This window comes from Alexandromys fortis, unplaced genomic scaffold (genome assembly GCF_014885135.2).
Source record: "Alexandromys fortis isolate MF-2015 unplaced genomic scaffold, M_Fortis_MF-2015_v1.1 scaffold_116, whole genome shotgun sequence".
In the NCBI taxonomy this organism is placed as follows: domain Eukaryota; kingdom Metazoa; phylum Chordata; class Mammalia; order Rodentia; family Cricetidae; genus Alexandromys; species Alexandromys fortis.
In genome coordinates this window covers 3471079-3496847 of record NW_026067998.1, presented here as the reverse complement: position 1 = coordinate 3496847, position 25769 = coordinate 3471079, and the positions used below count along the sequence as shown (strand labels likewise).

The following is a 25769-nucleotide window of genomic DNA, read 5'->3' as shown; positions in this document are numbered from 1 at the left end:
ATTGATACCAGTTGCTTTAAAAAAAATCCACCTCTGTTCATACTTTAAGTCATATTTAAGACTGCAGCAGGGCTTGGTGGCACATACCTTTAGTGCCAGCACTCTGGAGACAGATTTCTGTAAACTGGAGGCCAAACTGGTATGCATGGATTTCTAGATCAACTAGGGCTACCTAGTGAAATCCTGCTCAAGCTACCAACCACATACATTTAGACTGCAGAACTGCATGACAAAGTCAATGCTAAGTCTTGGAATGGTTACTAGACTTTCATCATATAAGCCAAATGTCCAGGCTGAAAATGGTAAACCTTCCAACCTGCCACTGTGTTTTCCCTAGGGAAACATTTACTCAGCATTATTTCAAAGACATATTATATGCTTCATTTGTAACCCGACACATGGGAAAAAATATATATACTGTACAAAACAAAGCTGTATCTTACCTATATTTTAGGGTTTTAACTGGAATTTGTAGGAGACTTCCTCTTTCGAATGGAAGATGCACAGTATCCCCATCATCCTGAAGCATCCGTTCAGCTTCCTTTAGAGCACAAACATGAAGAGATTACTTTCTCCAGAATATCCCCAGGAGGGTCTGTTACTAAGAGTACCTTAAAGAAACTGACAGCATTATATAAACAATGTATCTGTCTTAACTGAAAACTTCTTGTGGCAATATAAACACATAATAGCATGAAATTATAAGAACTATTGGTAGAAATTTATTTCCCAAGATATAATCACTATTTCTGAGAATGATTAATTAATGCTGTCTGAAAAGCAGTATGACCTCAGTCTGAATATTAGCTATACATAGCCGAGGGGAGAAAACTGACGTCTCAAGTCTCAGCACAGGGCACAATAAAAGCTAATCTATATTAGGCACAGTTTCTCAGTCTACATCCCTGTGTTAGTGGAAGATCTGTGGACACAGAACATTTCAAGTCCAGATGTAACTTATGCTAGCAGCAGCCTCTCCAGGTGTCTCTGACACTGAAAAGGTCCCTTGGAGAGGACATCATCCTGGGTTGAAAACCACCTGAACAACAACATAAACATGGATAAAAATGACCCCTTAATAATGGAGGAAGACGCAAAGAAGTATAGAAAGAGCATCAAGCTCATCTCAGCTCCCCATTATCAAAAATCCTACCATTTACAATTGACACAATTTAGAATGCACCCTGATTTAAAACTGCTACACTAATTTCCCAGCATTCTTTGCAACTCAGTGGGGAAGACACTGCATAAGCAACTTACTGAATGACAGTTTTAGAAAGACTCTTGAAAACAGAATAATGTTCATTTTGCCTTGTGTTCTCTTCCCATTGCTTCTTTTCTACTGTGATAGAAAATAGATTCCTGGACTTTTAAAACACATTTTCACATCTGTTCTTTAAATTTATATGTTTCTGGATTAACTAAAGCAAAAAACAAGTAATATGACCTGCTTATTTTTTGTATTTTGCAAATAAATAGTACCCTAAATGAAGAAAAATCACCAGAAGTTTACATGTTTATGCATGCAATATTAAAGAAAACAAAACTTTCTATTAAAAAAATCAGAACCTCATTCAAATAATTACAATAGTTATAATTCTGGCTAAGAAATATACCCTTTCCAATTTATATTTAAGTAAGACTATGACATTTAAAAATGAGTAGCCAGATATGGTGGTGCACAAATGTATCCCAAGCACTTGGAGTAGGGATGGCTGAAGGAGAATGGGCTAGCATCAGCTACACAGCAATGCTCACTTCAGCGAGAAACAAACATAACTGAATCTCTCACCTAATTTTCAAACAAAATTCTGAATAGAAATTGTTCTCTTTAGCCAACTAGTTTTATGTTAATTAGACACAAGTTAATCATCACAGAGGGGGGGCTCAACTGAGAAAATGCCTCCATAAAATCCAGCTGTAGGCAAGTCTGTAGGGCATTTTCCTAATTAGCAATTGATGGAGGAAGGCACAGTCCACTGTGGCTGGTGCCACCCCTGGGCAGGTGGTCCTGAGTTCTACAAGAAAGCAGGCTGAACAAGCCAAGGGAAGCAAGGTAGTTTAAACAGCACTCCTCCACGACCTCTGCATCAGTTCCTGCTCTCCCTGCTTCTGATAATGAACTGTGAATAAAATAAACTCTTTCCTCTTCAAGTTGCTTTTGGTCACGGTGTTTCCTCACAGCAACAGTAACTAAGACAGGAATACTGAGGAAAGTATTGCAACCAACAAGACCATATTTAGTTTCTACTTCCTAGTCAGTAAAAGCACAAACATAATTAAAAAACACCAAATCCAGAATAAAGTATTTCTTTTTTAAATATCACTGTACAGATTAACTAACGATGGTACAGACTACTGAATATTAGAATTAAAAACCAGGAAAAGGTACCTGCTGTACAAGCTTGGCAATTTGAGTTGACCCTATAACCCACATAAAAGTCAATAAGACCAACTCCTGAAAATTGTGCTCTCATCTCCAAATATGTGCTGTGGCACACAGGCCTCCAACTACATATCCTGAGCATGAACATATACACAAAACAATAAATAAATGCATTTTTAAAGAAAAACAAAAACCTAAAAATATAGTTAGGCATGGATGGTAGTACGCCTTAGTTCCAGATACTCTGGAGACTAGGGTGGGAGGATTCTTGAATTCAAAGGCAGCACCATGAGTCACTGCCCAAAAGCGTAAAAAATATAAGGGACTTATGCCTGATTATAGGCTCATTCCCTTGCATGTGTGTCTGTGTGTGACCTATAGAGAACAGAGGTCACTGGGTGTCCTGCTCCATCATTCTTCATGTACTGCTGTTACACAGCTGTGTGCTCCATCTGGAGCTAGCCTTCTTCTCTAGCCTCCAGAGGGTGGCAATCACATTTGCACACAGCCACACCCAGCTTTTTAATTGGATGCTAAGGGCTGTGAACTCAGGTCCTCATGCCTGTGCAGCTTTTACTTAATGGACCATCTCCCCAGCCCCTAATAGTCTTCAACACCTTTAAACTTATTTAGTGTACTACGTCAGACGACTAAAATACTGTAAACTGTGCTACACACTAACACACCCAATGTATTTAAGATTAAATCAGACATTATTGTGTGATTTTTAGTACTATTAAAAACTCTAATTCTTGTATTTTTTAATTCACAGAATATGCTCCCAATCCCTCCCTGTTTTGGTTTTTCAAGGCAGGATTTCAGTGTATAACAGGCCTGACTTTTGTGGAACTCACTTTGTAGACCAGGTTGGGCTGGAACTCAGAGATCTGCCTGCCTCTGCCTCCTGAGGTGTGTGCCACCATTGCCCGGCCAGAATATCCAATTTTTTAAAAGTATTCTTGTGTCAGAGTTAAACAGCAGCAAGACTGGGAAATCAGTGGGAAGCAGTATTTGAGTGACATCACCCAGCTCTGCGCCTCATCTCAGCACAGCAGGATGGAGTATCTGTGCTTCCCAGCCTCTCTGAGGGTTAAAATGCAGTGACAGCGACGGTAACAGGATCTGGTAACACTGCAAACACTAAAAGGTGTCTTCTTACCTCTTTCTCTTTTTTCTTTTTGTCATCTTCTTTCTTTTTCTTACTTTCCGGCATGAGATCATCAAGCCAACTGAGTTCTCTCTTTGTGAAACACAGATCCATGAGCTTACGCACAAAGACTAGTGCAAGAACCTAAAGAAGATGGGAGAGACAGAAACATAGTACATACACTGACAGAGAAAAGCAAGTGATTGCTAAAGCTTATACATAACAGGAAATGCTATGTTCATTTTGCTTAAATGTTATTTAACACTTACTGGAACGGAACCGAGTTATTTATTTGTATCTTCCCATTGTATACTCACACCTAGGAATAAAATCAAAAAGCCATTCTGCCCCCTTCAATAAAGATTTTCATGATGTAAATACCTACCATAAAACAACGCTGCAACCCTTAGGTAAGGCCTTAGAATAGCTGCCCCAGGCCTGAACGCTGTCATTCACTGAGTTGAGAGGAAAGGGTGGATGTGAACTCACTATCCTATGACAGCTGCTGGAAGCTTGTATGTTTGCAGAGCCAACTGGCTTTCTATTACTGCTGCTGCTAAGTTTATCTTTTACTTCTTTTCCCTTTACCTTAAAAGTAGCTTTTAACTTGTTAGTGCACTGTTTAGTGTAGTAGAAACCTTTCATCTACTTTGTGTTACAAATACTTTCTCCTGGTTCACAGCTCTACAGCTCTACTCTGTTTAAATGCTGCCTATCACATAAAAATACTTCACACGGTTAAATATATTTACCCTTCTTTTACCTCTAAGTTTTCCCATTTTCATTAAAAAGTCTCTCTAGCCACTGGGATAGACATATATGTATGTGTTTATGTATATGTGTGTGAATGTATGTATTTATATACATTTATATGTATACACACATATGTATATAAAATCCTAAGTTTTCTACTACAACTTCATTTACCTCTTAAATTTTGAGTTCACTTAGGATTTCTTCTTTATTAAGATGTTAGTATTTAGATAATTCTCTCAACACTATATATTAAACTTTCTGATGAAGGAAATGACCATTTTTAATAAAATAATCTGTCCATGGTATTCCAGTACCAATACAGTTCTATATAACAACAAACCTCTGACCCCATTAGTCTATGTCTCTGGTCTCCTCACTCAGTGCTATACCAGTTCCACATTGTATGGACCTAACAGAAGTTTCCAAGCTTGGCTGTCCAGACAGCATGATGTAACACAGAAAAGTTAGGCAGTCAGAAAGATTCCATTCCGAATTATGCTTAACTGATTTCTTATTTTCTGTAACTTATAAGTCTTGATTTTTAACAAGAATATAATTTACATATAACCGAGCAGGAAACTGTCTGATGCACATAACAATTACACATGTAACCCACACGCACAACACTTTTGCAAACCACATTTTTAATGATTTATCTGGTTCACAATGATTCCACCTCCATCTCGAAACGCACATGTAGAACACTTTGACTGGGGCCCTTATAAAATGGTCGTGCCGTGTGCAGAGTCACAGGAAGACGCACGGGGACAATTCAGATTGTAGCTAAACAGCTACAGGGCAAGCAACACAGCAAGAAGCTAGGAAGAGAACGCCCTGCAGATTTCACAGACGGTCCTGTGCCTACAACCCGATTTCACACTTTTAGTCTCCAATATTTGTAATAATAATTTTTATAGTTTTAAGTCACACAGTCAAAGTTTTGTCAAACTTTGCAAAAAAGCTGTAAGAAATGGACACAAGTACTACTGCAAAGCTTTTTTCCTTAAAAAAATATTATCCTTTTTATTTCAGCTTACCCTTAAACATTTTCTCAAGTTGGGTCACTTCTAATCAATTTTATTTCCCATGATTAACACTATTGAGGTAGACATTATCTACTACTTCTGATATGTTCTTATCCAGATACTCAAATACAACGGTTATTAATTCTCGTATGGTTCTTTACTCTTTTTTCATTAGATTCTAACTTGAGGGGTGAAAGGTATATAATTATAATATGCTGATAATTCCTTTTAATGGTAAAGCATTGTTATCTGCTTTATTATGATATACGATGCTAAGAAATAATGCTGAGCATATGTACCAGCATTTCAGCTGATCCAGTTTAATACATAGAGTATCTGGATAAGAACATGCCATAGATCTTTCACAACTTCATCAGGTTTTGGTGCTGAGATCTTTCTAGTGTTTCCAGAGAAAAGCTTACAGCTTTCTCTTGGCTTCAGACTGTCTGATCTTTACTGTTCATTAAACTGAGCCTGGTACTCTCAGCTACTGAACCCTTTTCCTTGGGCTACTTGTGAAAATTCATATAAAGTATAACAATAATCCACTTCCTATAAATCAGGAAGTGACAACTCATTGATCCTAAGTCAAACCTAGGCCATCAGCCATTTTTCTAGAGCTCATGAACTAAGAATGGTTTTTACAGACAACTTTTGGAATAATTCTGAGATTTCTTTATCTTCTTTTCAGTGCTAAGAAGCAAATTCAGTCTTTACACATTCTAGACGAGACCACTAAGTCGCACCCCCTAACCTCACCAATAAATGCAGTATTGTCCTTGAACCTGACCTGAGTGAAATGTTCCCTCAGAAAAAGACAATGGCATTTTTCTCATTAGCAGTCCTGCATTTTAAAGAAGTACTATTTCTTTAATTTTACTACAAAGAAACTATAAACATGTATTTCTCTCTTGTATTATTCAAGTACCTACATAATATTCTCCTGATCTACAAAGCCTAAAATATTTACCACCTGGCCCTTTGCAGAAAATTACTTAATAACTGTTGCATTCTAGATGTCTGATGAACTTAAGTCCATTCGGGTCTTTTGTGCATTTGTGGCTACAAGTCTTTTCTTCTTGAGCTTACACAAATACTCTAGGCTCTCATTTCTTTCTACTCTTGACTTGGGAGACCCTGGTCCACTCCTGATTTTTGCTGCATTTATTTTTCCTTGATAACAAAGCCCATGTGATATACATCTTCCTTCAAGTATACAGCTGTGCTCAACGCCTTAGAAATGTCATTATGATGCTCTTTCCTTAAGTCCATAGGATTCTTTTTTTTTAAGATGTATTTATTTATTATGTATACAACATTCCTCTCATGTATGCTTGCATGCCAGAAGAGGGCACCAGATCTCATTATAGCCGGCTGTGAGCCACCATGTGGTTGCTGGGAATTGAACTCAGGACCTCTGGAAGAGCAATCAGTGCTCTTAACCTCTGAGCCATCTCTCTAGCCCATCCATAGGATTCTTTAGCTTGACATTTTAATAGGATTTAATTTCCAAATCTGTAACCTTGCTTTAATAGCTTCACTGGCATGTGATTTGTTTGTGATCGGGTAGGCAGTATTGCTCAGTTAGTCCTAACAGTTGAATTTCTTAACATTTTCTGTAACTAAGTCAGTAATTGCCTTTTACATAGTACCCAGAAAAGGACAAACAATACCTATTTGCATAGCTCTTATGCAAAAAAAATACTAAATGGTGATTTAATGAATTGTATGGACTGTGTCCTATTAAAACCCTCTATAGACTTCCTAAGTTTTACACTTCCAGATATGTAGTTTCTAGGAAAGACATTACAGCATGCCGTTTCAAAGCCAAGATATCTTATAGCTGCTTGGCTTTATGCACCTGCCAATCACATTTGTTCTATAAATGTCCTAAGTTCTGAAGTTACACAGAATTACAACATAGAGCCTTATACCCCAAGGGCTAAGATATTAAAAATAAATGACTGCAGAGTAAGAGAAGAATACCCAGAATGCAAAGTACTAGTTTATTGATAGAAACAGTTCGTCTACATTTTAAAATACTTAAGATATTTAAAGGAGGTATTTCTTTCCGCAAGGTCAGTAACAAATTTTTTAAATGTTACCATGAAAACGAGTATTACATTATGAATTAGGAACAAGATAAATCTGAAAATTTACCATCATGGGGAAAACGACTGCAGCAGCAGAAGCTTTGATTACCCACAGCAGGATGAGGCAGGTCAGCTGGACCACAGTGAACACGTGCACCTTCCACAGGGGAACGTAGCGGAGGTAGATCAGGTCTGGCTGGTGCTTGGCAGGCATTCCAAATAGTTTGATGCGGTCAAAAAACTACACATGTAAAATAACAAAAAGAAGAGGTTTATCAACAAAAACCATTTTTGCTATTTAAGAAATTCCAACTTTTAGGGTTTTATGTATTTGTGCTACATGAAACTATAAGTTCTTTGGTGTGTTTTGATAATACAGAAAAATGTTTCAGGAAACAATCTCAGATAGAAAGAGGGAAGGAGGGAGGGAGGGAGGGAGGGAGGGAGGGAGGGAGGGAGGGAGGGAGGGAGGGAGGAGATCAAGACAGCCAGGGCTGGTGGTATATACCTATAATCCTACCCCATGGGTGACGACTGTTTAAACCGGCCTAGGAGGCTAGCCCTGACTCAAAAAAGCAAAACGAAACAGGCAAAATATTTTACTTTGGTCAAATTTCAAATATACTGAATGTCTTTGAACTGTTTTCAATATGCACAATTAAATACTAACAGTCTTCTGAGGTTTCTTCAAGCTTAATACCACTAAGGTTATGAAGAGAAATCACCAATTCATACATTGGATACCTCTGAACATAATTTCTTTATTTATAAATCAGAGGTAAAATCAACCTACCCACCCCACAAAATGGCTATAAAAATCAAGTGAGACAGTATCATTTCTTCACCATGGGAGACATAATTTTTTTTTTTTAAGTGCTGGCTTTGGGAAGTGCTGCCAGCTATTTTCACAGCAATGAGTGACTGTGGATGGCACAGTTTCTGTGAGAAGAAGTGGCCACCATGGGGCTCTCTTCTAGTCTAAACATTTTAACTCGGGTCTGTACACACCTGAGTCTATTTTAGCAGACTGTGTGCACAGAGCACAGGTAAGCACTGGTCCCTGAGTCCAGTTTCACGTCCTGCTTTGTAACAGGAGCTCCTTCTTCCTCCATCAGTCAGCATCGTAAGAATTAGAGAACACAGCGAATGTGCTAGGCCTCACTGTGACATAAACGTCTGTATATCCTTTCTGTCTCAATGCTGAAAGTGTTCTCCACCTGGGGTAAAGTCTTTTCATTCTGACCTTTGACCCTCCCCTCACTAAACTAGTCTTCCCTGAGCAGGTAGATATATGACGTTCCCTTGGATTTAAAGTAGGTAAATTATCATCTCATTCTTTGGAGTAAAAATATGCAGTAAGCAATAATCTACTCAGCAAATGTCGATTTGATATAACAAGACAAAAAATAGTCACAAGTACAGCTTCTGCCATTTTTAAATAGTGTCATTATTAAATACTTGCCTGGATTCCTTTCAGTGATGAAACTCCCATATAAAGGAAAACACCATATAGAACTGGCATTGGGATAAACTGTAAATAAAAGTACTACAATCAGAACTCATTGTACTAAATAATTTTACAATAAGAAGTATACAGAAACATTAATGAGTAACTATGGTGACAGAATTGAAAATTCTTTTCTGATAAGGATTGGACCAACGTTCCAACACAGAAGAAGAAAACATATATTTATTGTTTATACATTAGAGAGTCAACTGATCTACAGATTGTTCATCAAGAGAGTGCACTCAAGAATAAGGAGAAAGGGTCCCCTACCAAATCTAGAGAGCTCACCAATTAGGCAAACTAGCTGACCAATAAGCTCAGAGGATTTATGTATCTTTACTTCTGGGGTGATAAGATGACAGGCTCTTTACCCATGGGTGCTGGAGATCTGAACTCAGCATTTACACCTGTATAATGAGTACTTTACAAACTGAGTCACGCCCAGAACACATTTCTATGAAAGACTACAATTTCTAAAACAAAGTGAAATTCAGGACTAGCACTGCTTTACACTTCTGTAAATCTCTTTAGCGGTTGCTTAACAAGAGACAGGGAGTATTCATCTTGCAACTGTGTTTAGTTTACAGCAATTCGCTACAATAAGCTCTTCTGTATGAGATACACAGAAAGTGCTGTCTTTTGCAGGATGGAGCCCTTGGAATGGAAGGCCCTGGTGGAATTCTGACAGAATGCCAGGGACTCCAACAGTCCTTGAAGCAGACTGAAAATATCTGTTCTAGGAAAAATGAATCAATATAAACATAAGTGTAAAAATATTGTCTGGGCAGCCTACAAACCACAATCCCAGAGAATTTAGACCACAATGAGGACACTAAGAGAAACTTACGTAGATCTAATCTACATGGGAAGTAGAAAGTAGAAAAAGACAAGATCTCCTGAGTAAATTAGGAGAATGGGGACCTTGGGGGAGGGGAGAGGCAGGGAGGGGAGCAGAGAAAAATGTAGAGCTCAATAAATATCAAAAAAATATATTGGCTGGGCAGTGGAGGCACATGCCTTTAATTCTAGCACTCAGGAGTCAGAGACAAGCAAATCTCTGAGTTCAAGGCCAGTCCAGTCTACAGAGCGAGTTCTAGGACAGGAACCAATGCTACAGAAAAACCCTGTCTCAAAAAATAAAAATATGTAACTAAATAAATAAAATATATAGTTATAGTTATAACAATATTTAAGATTACAATGATGATAGATACCAACATAATTTAACTTACTTTCCTCTCTGCCTTCCCTGTCTGTGTGTGCGTGTGCACACACGTGGATATACATGTGCATGCAAGCACGCGTGTCTTGATGCACACAAGGAGGTCAAAGGCATGTAGCCCAAGCTATCCACTAACTTACAACAATTCTGTATAGCCCCTTTCCCACTTCACTTTTGTCCAAATGCTAAGACTGCAGACATAAGCCACCACGCCCAAATATTACCAGAGCAAGTTAACATAGTTGAGGGTCAACAAGGGGCTCCGTTGGTCAAAGTTTTTGCTATTCTGATGTGGGAATGACTTCTATCTGTTGCTTTCATTGGTTAATTAATAAAGAAAACTGCTTGGCTTGATAGGGCAGAATTTAGATAGGCAGAGTAGACCGAACATAATGCTGGGAAGAAGGGAGGTGAGCCAGACGCGATGGAGCCAGCCGCCAGGTCAGACATGCTGAATCTTTCCCAGTAAGCCATCACCTCGTGGTGCTACACAGATTATTAGAAATGGGTTAATCAAGATGTGAGAATTAGCCGATAATAGGCTAGAACTAACAGGCCAGGCAGTGTTTAAAAGAATACAGTTTGTGTGTTGTTATTTTGGGTGTAAAGCTAGTCGTGCGGGAGCCAGGCGGGACAAAAAGCAGACCTGCTCACCTCCTCGCTATGCTATTCAAGCCAGACAACCTGAGAGTGGTCTCTGGAACCCATTCTCTGACCTTCATGGCCCACTACTGCACACGTGTACCCATATTTGTGCACACACGAGTGCTGTCTCTCTCTCTCTCACACACACACACACACACAATTTTTTTGAATTTAAATCACCAAGTTGAAAAAAAATTGTCTTTGAGGAGTTACTTTTGAAAAGTAAAAAATAGAGACTAAGTTTTATTGTAGAGTTTTCTGCGTGTACGAGTTGAATTTTTCTATTTATATACAGCATTTAATTCATTAGAAATTTGGAAACTATAATAAGACTTAAGGGGCAACTTTCAAAAAGCTTCAATGGGCCCTCACCTTCAGAAGACTACATAAAATAGTTCTTTTGTCTCCAAGTTCCTTTAAAACACACTCAGCACTACACAACTGCCCATTTCATGGGCAAACTATGGAGTCCCTGCAGGAAGACAACACTACACCCTATTTATTGCTATCCCGTGTCGAAGGGTACTGAGAGCAGTCCAGACACACGGCACTTAAACTGGCTAGTAAGTACATAAAACAAGCCCATGGAATTTCATCAATGAAGAACATCCTTTTAAAGCTAATATACATTAAGTCTCTTCTAGTTTATAGTGTGTCAGCTTTTATTCAGCCATTTTCTTTACAAGAAAAATAACCAAAATAACAAAGACAAATATGGAGTTGGGCTTTTACATGATAAAGAAAAAGTTTCAAATTAGATACTATACTACATAATTATTTTTAATGACTATATTCTGTAAAATATAACTATATTCTGTAAAATAAGGATGTGATAAAAATGTATTTAACTGAATTTCTTATGTGTTTCATTGGTAATCTTGTTTTTTTATTTTTTAGTGTTTATTACTTTTATTTCATGTGCTTTATCAAGAAAAGAACATCAAATTCACTTAAGAGTACTTTAAAGAAACCAAAGCATTTTTCTCCTATTGCTTCTGATTACTTCCTGTACTATGTTCTAACCACATGCTGCTTAACGCCTTCCAACTGCAGGCTGTAACTGACAGATCTACAGGGCATTATTATTAATCTACATGTTTACCATACGAAAAATGTTGCCGAACAGTATTTCTAAACGTGAATGGATTTTAAATTATGGGGGGGTGTGCGTGTGTGCGCGCTGATTTTATGTATTCCACACATATTTCAACGTTTCATTTCCATACATTTGCGTACAAATGTTAAGCGGGATGTTAACCCTGCCACCACGCCACAAAGGGTTTTTACCTTTAGCACTGAAGTCATGAACACAGAGAGGCCCATCAGGATAAAAATCATCAGCCCTGTGACCCTCTGCTCACGAATCCCCAGAAACTTGGGTTGTTCCCCTGGAGCAGAACATTCCGACTCGACTTTTAAGCTGTTCACATGACTTATAGACAACACTGTCGCAGCCACAAACCACGGCAGGCCCATGATAGAGCAGACTCCCAACATGACACCAACCATGAGCAAGTCAAGGTGATAGCCAGCTCCTTTCTGAAGAGAGAAATGAACACCAGTAAATCTAGATTGTTCCTTTATATTGAAGTTCCAAATTAATTATAAGAAGGAAGAAACTAGTTTTCAAATGTATTTTTAAGTATTCTTGCTATTAAAGAAAATACCCTCAAAGAAGCCTCTGAGAATACCTTGAGTTTGTGTTCTTTTCTGTTGATGATTACAGCTGTAATCTGTTGATCCATGAAGATGAGAATGGTACAGAGGAGAGCTGGAATGGCTGCAATTAGCAATGTCCACCAAGGGTTATCTCCCAAAGGGCTTATGATCCAGCCCCTACTTGGATCAGTAGGCTATTAAAGTTTAAGAACAAAGAAAAAAGTTTCATTCCTCTATTCCATGAAATGCCAAGGGATAGAAGAAAAGCTGAATTAGGATGTGTGGTAAATTCTGTGCAGACAGTGACAGAAATTTCATCCTGTGTCTACAAGCATGCCCTGTTATGGAACCTGCCAACTCTCCATCAACTCAAGATCATCTTGTAACTTATACACAAAGTAAGGCCAAAGTGACATGTACAGTCTGGACTTCAAGAAACCCTGAAGCTTCCTTGACCCTCTGGAAGTCCTGAGATGACTGTGCTTCTGAGTAAGCTTCCTGGAGAGGAAGACACAAACAGAAGCTGGGAAGGGAAACACCACCATTCTCTGTTTCAGCCCTTCAGCCAGACTGTCCCCACCAGCCAATCAGACACATGAAAGGCATGGGACCTACTGACTAGACCACATCCCACTGGGGCAAACCCAACCTTCAAAGAGTTATGAACAGAGGCTTACTGCTTAGAGACTAGCAGTTTGAGGTTCGGGTTTTTTTGTTTGAATTTGTTTATTATGGATAATAAACAAGGTGCTGCTAAGTAGCTTAGATTGGCCTGGAACTATGTAATTACAAATATAGTGAAATAAATTTCTCTTGTATCAATTCTTAACGTACCTTGGGTTAGAGTCCTGAAACTAGTGGTTATGGGGAGGTTATGGTACTGAGTCAGAATTGGCACAGAACAACTACAGACAAAAATCTGGCCCCTTATCAGATCAAACACATTTCAATGATGTAACATGAAACTGATTTTTAGAGCAATCACTCTAGTGCTTGGAGGACAGGAGTTACTAAAACTTAAATTAATATTTGTCAATGTAAAAGGTAAATTGACTGCAGTTCACAAGAGCTCTTGCCTAATAAGAACAATGTCCTGGCCTCAAGTCCTTTCCTCACTAAGTAGTTTGGCATTTCCAAAAACAAATAGCCACTTGCTTTAATACTTACCTCAAACTTTTCAGGGACATGAAGTTTAGGAGATGGAATTCCTACAAGGTAGTCAATTGCAACCATTATTACTATTGTGAGAAATACAGCAAAGTCGCTGATTGTTGATCGTACCTACAGTAGAGATTACATTAACATAAACATAGAATTACTTCCTGGACTTTGTAAATACTTCATGTCTTTCTCATAAAATATGTCCCCAATGTATGGATGAGACTTATATTAAAAGTATGTTACATATGCCTATCCATTTAATCCCGAAAGCATAAGAAAAAGTCACAGCTACCCTCCACTTTCTCACAGTACGATCTTCCTTCTCTATGCCCAGATATGCAATATATGTAGAGTCTTGTTTTGCTTTTTGTTTTCGAGACAGGTTTTCTCTGTGCAACAGTTCAGACTATCTTAGAACTCTATACACCAGACTGGCCTTGAACTCACAGAGCTCTGACTGTATCTGCCTCCCTAATGCTGGGATTAAAAGCATGCACCACTACCACCCAGATGATATATTTTTTACTAAAAGGAATTTCTTTTAAACTACTTAGCATAAAAGAATAACTTTAATCAATAATTGTTGCTTTGAAATAAATCAAAAGAAAAGAAAACATAAATATTACCAAAATTCAATCCAGTTACCTTGGTAGGAAAATAACGCTTGGTCTTAAACTGTTTAAGGAATGAAGACAGAAAGAACGTCGTGAAGAACAGGACAACACACCAGAAGAGCACGTCAGGAACGTAGGGCCCGTGAGGACCACAGGCTGACCCCACAAACATACCATGGAAGGTCTTACACTCCTGGAGGGGAGGACAGGAGAGGAAGGACATGGAGATTTTCAAGTATCTAATAGAGTATTCATGAATATGGTGGAATCTAAGGCATCAATTTTATATTCTACTCAGAATTAGAAGATTATGATATTCCTTTAAAAATCACCACAATGGAGGATTTTGCCAAGGTTCCCCTTCCTTTCAACTGCATGTTCCCTTTAGAGAAAAACTCACAGTGACTGTTAACCGAAATGTCTCCTCTGCATCCCTGGAGGCCACAACTGCACTGCCTGACAGCTGGTTTAATTAAAAGCAGGAGACAGAAAATCACTACTGCACTCTTTATAGATGCTAAGGGAGCATGGACAGAGCACTGCCTTAAAAGTGGAGAGGAGCACAGTGGCACATATCTGTGTATCTGTGATCCTTATCTCTCTCGATGTGAGGCTGAAGGTCTGGAAATTCAAGGCAAGTCTGCTATTTATATTCAGATGGCAGCCTGGAATAAATGAGGCTTTACCACTCACCCTAGAGAAAGTAGGAAAAATTAAAGGCAACTAATTCAGCTCTGACTTGACACCTGGGAGTGAAACATGGTCTTTCATGAGCAGCAAAACTGTCATTAAATTTCTAGCGAAACAACATCTGGTCTGGTGCTATAGCTCAATGGTAAAGCACTTGCCTTGTCTGTGTGAGGCCCTGGATCTAGGTTAGTTATGCATATCATATTCTGCATATCAGATATTTACATTATGACTCATAACAGTAGCAAAATTACAGTTATGAAATAGCAATAAAATAATTTTATGGTTAGGGTCAACACAACATAAGGAATTGTATTAAAGGAGGAGTTTGAGAAGCACTGGTCTAAGGCTTTACACATCACTTAAAAAAACACAAAAGAGGCTGCAGAGATGGTTCAGAGGTTAAGAGCATATTTGCTCTTAATTATAGTAGTTTCCACCACCCTTATTGGGTGCCCACAGCTGCCAGAAACTTCAGCTCTGGGAATCTGACACCTTCTGGCCTTTGTAGGTACCTGCACTCATGCACACACCCACATAGATGCACATTAAAACATGACCATTTAAAAAAATTACAGAACGTATTTTGAAAACAATATACATATCATTATCAAGAAGAAAAGTTCAGCACAAATAGAAAGTTGGACATGGAAGCTCACATCTTGAATTCTAGCACAGGGAAGGTTAAGACAGGAAGACTGCTGAAAATCCTAGGTCAGTACAAGTTACAGCTTGAAACCACCCCAGAAGGAAACAGGGAGTGATAAAAGTCAGGTTCCCAGGGATCTAAAATATCTCTCAATCCCTAATGTACTTACAGATACAGTGAGGTTTCCCCAAACAATGCTCTCTGCCGTCACATTCTTCCTCTTCCACAGTTCTATAGTTTCATTGCTAGGGTCAGATGGCTCAGCACAAACACATCTGAGAAATCAGAGCAAGATAGGTTTTAAGAATCCTACATTTAATGTTTACATTTTTCTAAATCAATTGCACAAGTCTGTAACTTTTTTTTTTTTTTTTTTTTTTTGCTTTCCAAGACAGGGTTTCTCTATAGCTTTTGGAGCCTGTCCTGGAACTAACTCTTGTAAACCAGGAAGACTGTAACTTTTAATATCTCAGAATTTGTTCCATGTAGCAAGCATGGAAAGTAAAAAGTAAAACAGGAAGCAGAAGCAGGGCACCCCAAGTCTGAAGCCATGGTGGTGCTTTACAGGGTGTTCCAGGCAAGCAGGAACTATGAAGCAAGACCCTGTCTTTAAAAAAAAAAGATACAATGTGGGGGAGCAGCTGCAGCAGGAGCAGTGTGGACAGGAGGTAAAAAAGGTGAACAGAGCACAAGGGGAGAAGGTGAAAATGCTTCAGAAACAACCAGCCAAAGGAAGGAACTTTTGGGTGACATTAGTAGAACTAACATAACTGACAGTGACACATTTACTTAATTACACTAGTTGGATATGATTGGGATGGAGAAAAAGACACCATCATGTTTACAGCAAGACTGTTCACCTCTCCATCCTATCCTCTTGGCCTCCACAGCACCACTGCCCTACTTTTCATGATCTTAACCTTCTTAGCATGTGCTAACTTTTCATGATCTTAACCTTCTTAGCATGTGGTAGCACAGACTACACTCCCACCACCCTGGAGGTAAGTCAGAAGGAAAAGGAGTTCAAGGTCATCTTTGGCTAGTCCACAACCTGAACCTTGTCTACCTTGTGGTGCGAGACATGAACCCAGAGCCTTGGCATGATAGGCTCTCACTACCTACATCCTTAGGTGTAACACTCACTCTTCAACAAATAAAACCACCAGCATAATATGAGATGCCTAAGATCAAAGAGTTCAGTCCATATTTAAAACCACCTAAACTACCAACTTGTAAATGTCAAAACACCCTGCATTATAAGCAAAGACGATATAAAGAGGATGTTACACAAGGGACTGGGCATCGACGTGTCTAGCACTTCCAAGTAGCTCAGGGTCCATTATTTCAGACCCCTCCCTACTTTGCTCATCAAGCTAAGACTGCAAAGAAGGTAACAGGAAGATAAAAATGGGTTGACAGAAGAGAAGGATCTGTGGCGTAGGACCAAAAAAGATGGCCTATTTGCCTTTTGCTGTTGATTATTTGGGGTGTGTTTGCCTCTTGTAGCCCAGCCTGCAGTCAAGGCTGACGATGAGCTCCTGATCTTCGACTTTACCAAAGCACTAGGTTTCCAACATCACCACACCCGGATTGCCTTCTCTCATGTTTTTATTTCTGTTTATATTTTGAATGCTTTTACATTTATTTATTATGTGGGCATGGCACCACACTTCTGTAGCAGTCACAGGACAATTTTAGGAATTGGTTCTTTCCTTCCACCATATGGGTCCTAGAGATTGAATTCAGGTGTCAGTTTTGGCAGCAAGCAAAGGCCACCCATTCAACCATCTTTGCAGCACAGCTTTTGTGTCCTAATGGTCACATTTCTCCTTGTAGTGGCACAGAAGCACATGTAACTTCTGGACAGCAAAGAGGGCATTTCAGACATACTGGACTTTTATTTAGCATCTGTAACTTTTCTTAAAATGTTTATTTTATGTACTTTAGTATTTAGCATACATGAATGTCTTCGTGAGGGTATCAGATGCCTTGGAACTGAAGTTGCATACAGTTGTAAGCTACCATGTGGGTGATGGAAATTGAACCCAAGTCCTCTCGGAGAACAGCCAGTGCTCTTAACCTGTGAGCCATCTTCCCAGCCCCAATGTCTGAAATTTTTTATAATCACTACACATAACTTTTCAAATATTCTTTTATTTAAAGCTTAAAATTTTCATTTCTCACTGAGTTGGAGGGAATTCTTGTCTGGCACTATAAACAACTTTCAGCTAATGAGGTCGTGGACCCTAAGGTGAATTTGTCACTTTGCTAAACCAGTACAATTGCAAGCTACATTCTAAAGACCCATTCTTGTGTGCACAGTTAATTTCCCCCCTCATCAAAGAAGCTTGCTTTTGCAGCAGAGACTCACAAAAAGCCACAATGGGTGAGAATACAAAGAACAACTACCTGTGGGGCACTCATTCCCACATCTACAACACAACCCGCACACCTAAGGCTCAGAGAATACTGCAAAGGAGGGAGTAGAAAGACTATAAAAGTCAGAGGACCAAGATACCCTAGCAAAGCTGTACTCAGGAAATCTTAACAATGTAGCTACTTAAATAAAACCAACACAATGACATTGGTAGACATCCCACTAGGGAATAGGGCAGTCTCATAAGGCCCCACCTCTAGATAAGAGCCACAGACAATCAATGGCTACTAAGAGAGGGAAAATCAGTCTTCTCCAGGGACAAGTACTGTGATAGGTCAAAGTGGTCAGCCCCCAAAACAAACATATTCAAGCAATATAAAATGGGGTCAGCAGGTTGTATTTATATATTCATAAGTGTCTGTGTGGAGATACATAGCTGTAGCTGGTTTAATAAAGAGCTGAATGGCTAAGAGCTAAGCAAGAGGTAAAGTTGGGACTTCCAAGCAAAGAGGGAGAAAGAGATGAATCTCAGAATGTTGTGGGAGAAGCAAGAAGATATGAAGAGAAAACAGGCAAGATGGAAGAATGTAGATTAACATAAATGGGTTAAGTTATAAGAGTTAGTAAGGAGCAAACCTAAGCTATTCATAATTAACAACAAGTCTCAGTGTCATTATTTGTGAGCTGGTGGTCCAAAGAAAAATCCAACTGCATGTCAGTGTGTGTGTGTGTGTGTGTGTGTGTGTGTGTGTAAAACAATAATAATTTTAAAAGATATGATTTTGAGAGGGCAAGGGACAAGGAAAGAGTTGCAAGGGGAAAAGGTAGGGAAGAAATGATATTAATACAGTACTCAGGTAATTCTCAAAAATTAACAAAAAATTAATTAATGGCAAAGTTCAAGCCAATCAGGTCTACATAGCTAGTTCAAGATCAGCCAGGTATATATAGTGAGATCTTGTCTTTAAAAAAAAAATGTAAAAGGCTAGAGATGCTCAGTGATAGAGCTTGCCTACTATGGTAGTTTGAACATAATTAGCCCCATAAGCTCATAAGGAGTGATACTATTTAGAGGTGCGGCTTTGTTGGAGAAGGTATGGCCTTGTTGGAAGAAGTGTGTCACTGTGGGAGTGGGCTTCATGGTCTCATATATGCTCAAGCTATGCCCAGTAACACGGTTCAGTTCACGTTACTTGCAGATCAAGATGTAGAACTCTCGGTTCCTTCTCCAGTACCACGTCTGCCTGCATGCCATCATGCTTCTTACCATGATGATAACAGACTAAATCTCTCAAACTACAAGCCACCTCAATTAAATGTTTTCCTTTTTAAGAGTTGTCATGGTCATGGTGTCTCTTCACAGCAATAAAAACCCTAACTAAGGCAGAAATCGGTACCAGGGACTGCGGTACTGCTGTGATAGGCCTGATCACATTTTTGTTTGGAGGAATTTGGACTTTGGAACTTTAAGTTAGGAAAGCAGTAGAATGCTTTAAGTGCTGCTTAATGACCATATTAGTAGGAGCCCCCGCACGGGGTCAGTGATACTCAGGGTCATTTGAACTGTGGGCCTGACTAAAGAGGTTTCAGGAGAAGAATTTTAGTATGTTGTCTAGAAATCATTCTTGTGATATTTTGGTAAAGAGTGTGGCTGATTTTTGCCATTTTCTGAAAAGTCTGCTTGAGGCTAAAATGAAGAGTTTTTTATTAATTCCACTGGCAGAAGAAATTTCAAAACAGCCTCTCAGAAAAACAAACAAGCAAACAAAAAAAAAGTTAGAAAAAAATGCTCTGATATTTTAGAAAAAAGGTATTTTAACATAAGGAAGAAACTTAACTTTAACATAAGAAGCACTTACGTGTAACTGGTCAGTTCATCCAAATTGTTGTGCATATTAAATGCATATATTTCTCCTAAATGAAAGAGTTTCTCCAAAGCTTCGTAAATGAATATGATACAAATGAGAGCGGCAAAAGCTTCTTCTGTGAACCGAGTAATGTAACACACAAGGCTGCTTGCATCTGTTGCAACCAATACAATGCACAAGAAAGAAGTCCACAGACCAATACTGGTTCTTAATGATAGGTAGGAAAGGTGATAATCTCTGTTGAGAAGTATAAATGGGAACATGATCACCATGTACATACAGAATAGCATTTGCACCTAAGGTTTTTCGTAACAAGCAGTAAGAACACAAGCAACACAGGATTCCTTTAAAAATAACAATTACCAAATGGCCAAAATAATGATTAAATGAAGCTCTGTGTTTTTCTGCTTCAACTGGAGACTTGGTTATTATATTAAAGATTTACAGTATCTATGCTAGGCAATAAAGGCATAAAGCCACTAGCCCTTACATTAGCAAACAGTTATATCAAACAAATGACAGGTTAAAAGCAACTGCGCCTGGCTTTCTGAAGACAAAGAATCCATGTGTAAGGTGAAAACACTCAGCACCCCAACATCTTGCCACTCCTATTCCTTCTTCACCCACCACTATCCCTACAAAAAAGTAGTTTCTTACTTTTAATTTCAAATAAGAGATACTCTAAGTCATTTCAGCCCTGCTCGTCAGTGGAGCACGCCATATCAAAATTAGAACCAGCTTAGCCAATAAGCAAAGAATCAGGGCAATAGAATTACAACAAATATTCAGATACCTCCGCTGTTTCAGGTTAAAATACTTGACTGCCCATATGCCATCCAGGGAATGGTATTGTTAATGCTGAATTCAAAGTCTATTAGCTATAGCATGCCCACGCCATGAACAGCCTAGCTATAAGATACTAACTGTGCACTCTGATAGCTCTGAGCCCTTTCCTCTTTACACAAGACCACCTGGCAAAGCCAGCCTTGGGCTTTCAAGATCTACTTCACTCTATCCTATGTAAGAGCTACATTTCCCCTAACAAACAGTTCAAACCCCTTACTGGTTTAATTTTGCAAGCACTAAGAATTTTTATTGCTCTCCAAATGTGCTTATCAATACTCAAATCCACTAAATGAGCATTGATAGGCAATCTTACTTTCCCTTACTTCTACATTACTGAGGAGAAGTGGTAGTGGGAGCCTTGGTAGGACAACCACACAAAAGCACACAAAGATATTGCAGTTCATAAACAGTATACTACAACACATAATTGACAGGTATACAAATAGAGGGGATGAGAATTACTACTTACCTACAGAATTTAAATAAAATTTTTTCAAACACTAGGACTGGACCTGTGCTCCCCAGAATTGTTAGAGGCTGCCCAGCAAACAATGAATATGCAATCCCAGTTAATGATGCTCCAAAAAGAGACTCTATTGCACTCTGTTTAAGGGAAAATGAATAGAAGTAACACATCAAAAAGTGATCTCTAATCATCTGGAGAACACAGATGCTAGCCAAGCAGTTACACATGTATCAAGTACATCAAGAAAACTGCTTTGTCTTTGCATATTTAGTTGAACTTTTGGCAATCATCCTTAGCCCAACACTCAATATTGTAAGACACAAAAGGCGCAAAAGGAAACACAGGGCTTCACGTTCATCTGTGGTGTTTTATTTCTAAGCCCATACAAGCAGAAAAGCATGAGTTATTTTTACTACTCTTCTATGACTAAAATAAATATTTTTTACTCTAAAAATAAAAAGCACATTAAATACTCAAGATGGTGATTAAAAATAATCTCCAAATAGGTAAACATGTGACCCTCAGTTTTCTAAAAACAAAAAAAAAAACTTTGAATACATTTCTTAGAAATGAATCTAAAGTGATAGTCTTAATTGATTTACTTTAAAATGATAGAGGTAACACAAACAAGGTGGGGAGTACTCTGTAAGTTCGCAGAGACAATAAATGAGTAAGTATTTTATCATTAAAGCTCAGCAAAATGAGAACAATGGAAATGAAAGTCTTGGAGGAGTTCTCAAGTGAGTAAGACAGAGTAAAGTTTTGTTTCACTATGGCATTATAGGCTGGCTAATGAGGTTAAATGGTGAAGCAATGACAATGTGCTATGCCACTAGACAAAGGGTAGAATCAGAGAGAAAGGAAAAGAATTTACCATTGTTAAGCATCAAGGCCAACTGGGGTGTGCTATCCAGAAAGGAGAAAGCCCAGGATTGGTAAAGGCAAGACAAGAAGTTATAAGAAACAGAGCTCCTGAAACAAGAGACAGCACAAGAGCAGGGAGGATGGGGTTGCCCTGGAAGCCTGGCCAGTGCCTGGAATGCAGCCTTGGGGCAACTTGGGAGTCTAAGGGTTTTTATTTTTAAACAGGGTGATGACGATTAGGAGACCCCACGAGTGTTTATAAAGGCACCTTCAAACCATGTCTATTACCTTGGGAATATCACACAAAAGCAGCATTTCTCATCAACTCCAACAGCATCTTCCAAACCAGAATCATAAAGTAACAAAATATAATTGAACTAATGGTAATATGAAAAAACAAGCCTCCATATTAATAACATATTAATCATAAAAATAAATGTTTTCTGTCTGAAAAATAGGGCTTCACTACAAAACACTGATATGCAATCACCAGCTCCTTAATTATACTAAAACATGTACATTTTAAATCTGAATTTAAGGTGAGCTTGAGTTAGAGGTGAAAATGTCTTAAGTGAAATTCGGGGGAGGGGACACAAAAACTGAAAAGAAGGACATGTCAAAACTCAAATGGAGCAGGTGAGCACAAAGCAGAGGCCGTTCCCCCACGTGGTGGGTCAAAACTGCAGACACTGTCACCACAAACTCCTCATTTACCACTCCCACCCCACCTTCCCCTAATGTGGAGCTGCTTCTCCACGCTGCGCTCTGATGGTCTCATCTGCTGCCACTCTCCTCCTTCCATTCTAGAACCATCGAAGCTCCCACACAGCCTACAATTCACCTCAAGCTCAACAGCCTCCAATCTCTGTTTCTTCTCGCTGCTCTATGCTTCCAAATGTGAGCTCCTAAAATGTGCACTTCTATAAAGCAATGGAAACAAACACCTCATCTCCCCATTGTTTCCTCTGTAAAAGGCTTGTTTCCTCTATTTCTGCCTCTTCATTCCCTAGTTCTCCTCTCTCAGTTAAACACTGCAGGGAACATGAGCTCCCATTTACTGTCGACCTTTCTGCTTAGGCTCCCTCTGCTACCTTTGTCTCTCTTCCTACGCCAGGGTCAAACATACTATCTCGGGTACACGGTGTCCAAGGGCAGAAGGAGAAGACAGGCAGTGACAGTCCATGAGCCAAGCAGCAATATTTCTAAGAGGTAATAACTAAACCACATTGTCACAGTGTCCAGCAGAGCTATACGTATAATTTTTGACAGCATAGCAACTAAAAACATATTATGAACAATGATTGAAGGAGAAAGGAATCTAAATAGTAAAAACCAAATTCAGGATTACAAATTTTCAGTTATTTAGAAAAAGATGTCTTTATAATTGAATTGTCACCACTTATATTTTAGCTATTGTTTTAACCTTTTATCTATAAATATATAAAATTTCTTTCAAAAGTATTATTAAAACAAACTTTAGAAATCAAGAATTATAAATGTCACTCAAATGCCATTAAAATATATGTATACTCCCCATAAAATGCCATTCAAAATTTTATGACGCACCAGTTCCTCCACAGTTATTAGCAAGTACAGCAAACAGGACTCTACATTCACATGGGAAAAGGGAGGCAGCACCCAATTACAAATAAAAGTTTTATCAACTTTCAGATAGATTAAAAAGCAAAATGAAAACAAACGTAACTTCAAAATTCCCATCCACTCTATAGCTACATTTGTTGTTTCAAACGGTCTCAGTTCAGTGACCAGCTGGGGCTGAGGAGTTAAATACAGTCATAATCCTAACCCTATGGTAACTAACAGGACAGGGAGCCCCGTGGATAAAGTTCCCACCATGACCCACCCAGAGCAGTTCATCTCCCCCACAACCCACCCATCCCCCAGAAGACAATGGAAGTTTTACTCAATTTATAACCATATCATCAAACAAGGTAAGATAAACTGTTTGTTTGGTTTTTGTTTTTACCTCAACTGTGCATCTTCTCCTGTTCAAATGGCTTCCCCATGTTTTCCACAGCAATTACCTTTGGGGGAAGTCTGCTTTGGGACAGGTTAATGCTGTGGGTCGACTCTTCAAATACAGGCGCGAATAGTGAGACAAATGCATACAGACACTTGCCTCTGAGGAGCTGGGAGCCTGGCCACTACCAATCTTTTGTACTCACTATTCTGCCTTCTGTAGCTTCTCCAAGCAGCCCTCCAAAAGTGATTACAGGAGACATACAGGCACAGTATAGGAAAAGAATCGAGGCCAGGCACTGCAGACTTAATGCATCCTTGAAGTCACTCAAGAAAAAAGGTGCTTTCCTTTTGATGTCAAGTATCAAACCACCAAAAAGCCTAAATAGGTGAGATGAAACTCGTCAAGCTGTAGACTAGAGGATTCTAACTAGTTCACACTAAATCTATGGGCTACATAAAACTGTAGGTGCTTACTATTTTGCCAATAAAAATTTAAATCACGGTATAACTTATAGAAGATATACTCATTGACTCTAATGAAATGATGTCAGAAGAAAAAAAGCTCTCATTAAGTTAATGGAAACATAACATTAAACTATATATGCTGAAAAGGCTGCAGGCAAATGACTTTTAGGAGCAACTTTGAATGCAAATATACAAGTAAACATATAATAAACAAAACCTAACCAGCCATACATGTAAATGTGCAACTGCAACTCTATTCTTTATCTGCAGTACAGAGCAGAAAGGCAATGGGCAGCTATAGCTTACACAGTAAGTACTGTATAAGTAGAGTGAATGTGGCTCACTAACATTTAACTCAGAAGTCAACTAAGAACTATGTCTAATGATTTTTAACTCCTGAATTATTTATATGAGTATTTTTGTCCAAGAAAAAACCTTTAAAGCTATTTCAGTACATTATTACATATGTAATGAGTATATTAATAAAATTAAAAGGTTTTATTAAGAATAAAAACCTATATTTGCATTAAAACATCAAAACCATACCATTTAAACTTAAAAACTGGGTTTTTAGATATATTTAATTTGAAAATATCCCAATAAAACATAAACACCCTAAGAGATAGGGACTTTTGTTCAATGTCATGCTTCTTGTTAGCAGAACCCTGCCTGGTATACAAAAGGTACTAAATAAATACTGCTGAACTGAAAATTCAGAACAGTCTTATGACTCAGGAAACAGGGGATTTTATATATATATATACCAAATGCAAGAAAATAGATGAATACTAAATTTAAACTTTTGAGGGTTTGGATGCTTCAAGCTTTACCATCTAATTTTTTTAAGTTAGATACTAAACAAATCCTAAAGGCGAGTTGACAAGCGGAAGTGATTCTGTCACAAAAGAATCAGCTTTCAATTAAAAAGGTATCAATGACAATGTAGAAAATAAATCATCATCAAATGAACAACTGATTACTTAACAGGTGGCAAAGGAGGCTCTCAGGTGCCTGAGAGGAATGTGCCTGTAACTAGGTACTTCCATCTCTAAAGTACAAAGAAATGGTTACAGCCAATAGGAGACCAGAACTATTGGCGGAGAAATAGAATCTTATTCTGTTACATTCACAAAGATAAAATCTTATTCTGTTCCATTTCACTAGTCATTGATGTTGACTGTGTTGAATATATTAGCTGCTGTTCTTGTCAACAGTGTCTGTATAAGATACCCTAGTTATATAAACAAAGATTGAACTCTAGGTCCTTTTAAAACCACAGTGACTACCAGTGCCCCATTTAACACCAATAGCTTTACTTCACAACAGTATGGAAATGCTGCCACAAT

General features: G+C 38.5%; 1 protein-coding gene across 3 annotated transcripts in view; it reads right to left on the bottom strand.

Annotated features, from left to right (window-relative positions):
• The window catches only part of Slc4a7 (solute carrier family 4 member 7), an 80068-nt gene that overhangs the window by 6948 nt on the left and 47351 nt on the right, over positions 1 to 25769 (bottom strand). For all 3 annotated transcript variants that reach the window (XM_050160498.1, XM_050160496.1, XM_050160497.1), the window contains 12 exons: positions 24162 to 24336; positions 21115 to 21248; positions 19791 to 20036; positions 15724 to 15829; positions 14247 to 14408; positions 13608 to 13721; positions 12473 to 12634; positions 12069 to 12320; positions 8870 to 8938; positions 7475 to 7648; positions 3546 to 3677; positions 444 to 541 (listed from right to left, as the gene is read on the bottom strand). In XM_050160498.1, the coding sequence (XP_050016455.1) occupies positions 444 to 541; positions 3546 to 3677; positions 7475 to 7648; positions 8870 to 8938; positions 12069 to 12320; positions 12473 to 12634; positions 13608 to 13721; positions 14247 to 14408; positions 15724 to 15829; positions 19791 to 20036; positions 21115 to 21248; positions 24162 to 24336 (1824 nt within the window). The remainder of the gene's footprint in view (positions 1 to 443; positions 542 to 3545; positions 3678 to 7474; positions 7649 to 8869; positions 8939 to 12068; positions 12321 to 12472; positions 12635 to 13607; positions 13722 to 14246; positions 14409 to 15723; positions 15830 to 19790; positions 20037 to 21114; positions 21249 to 24161; positions 24337 to 25769) is intronic.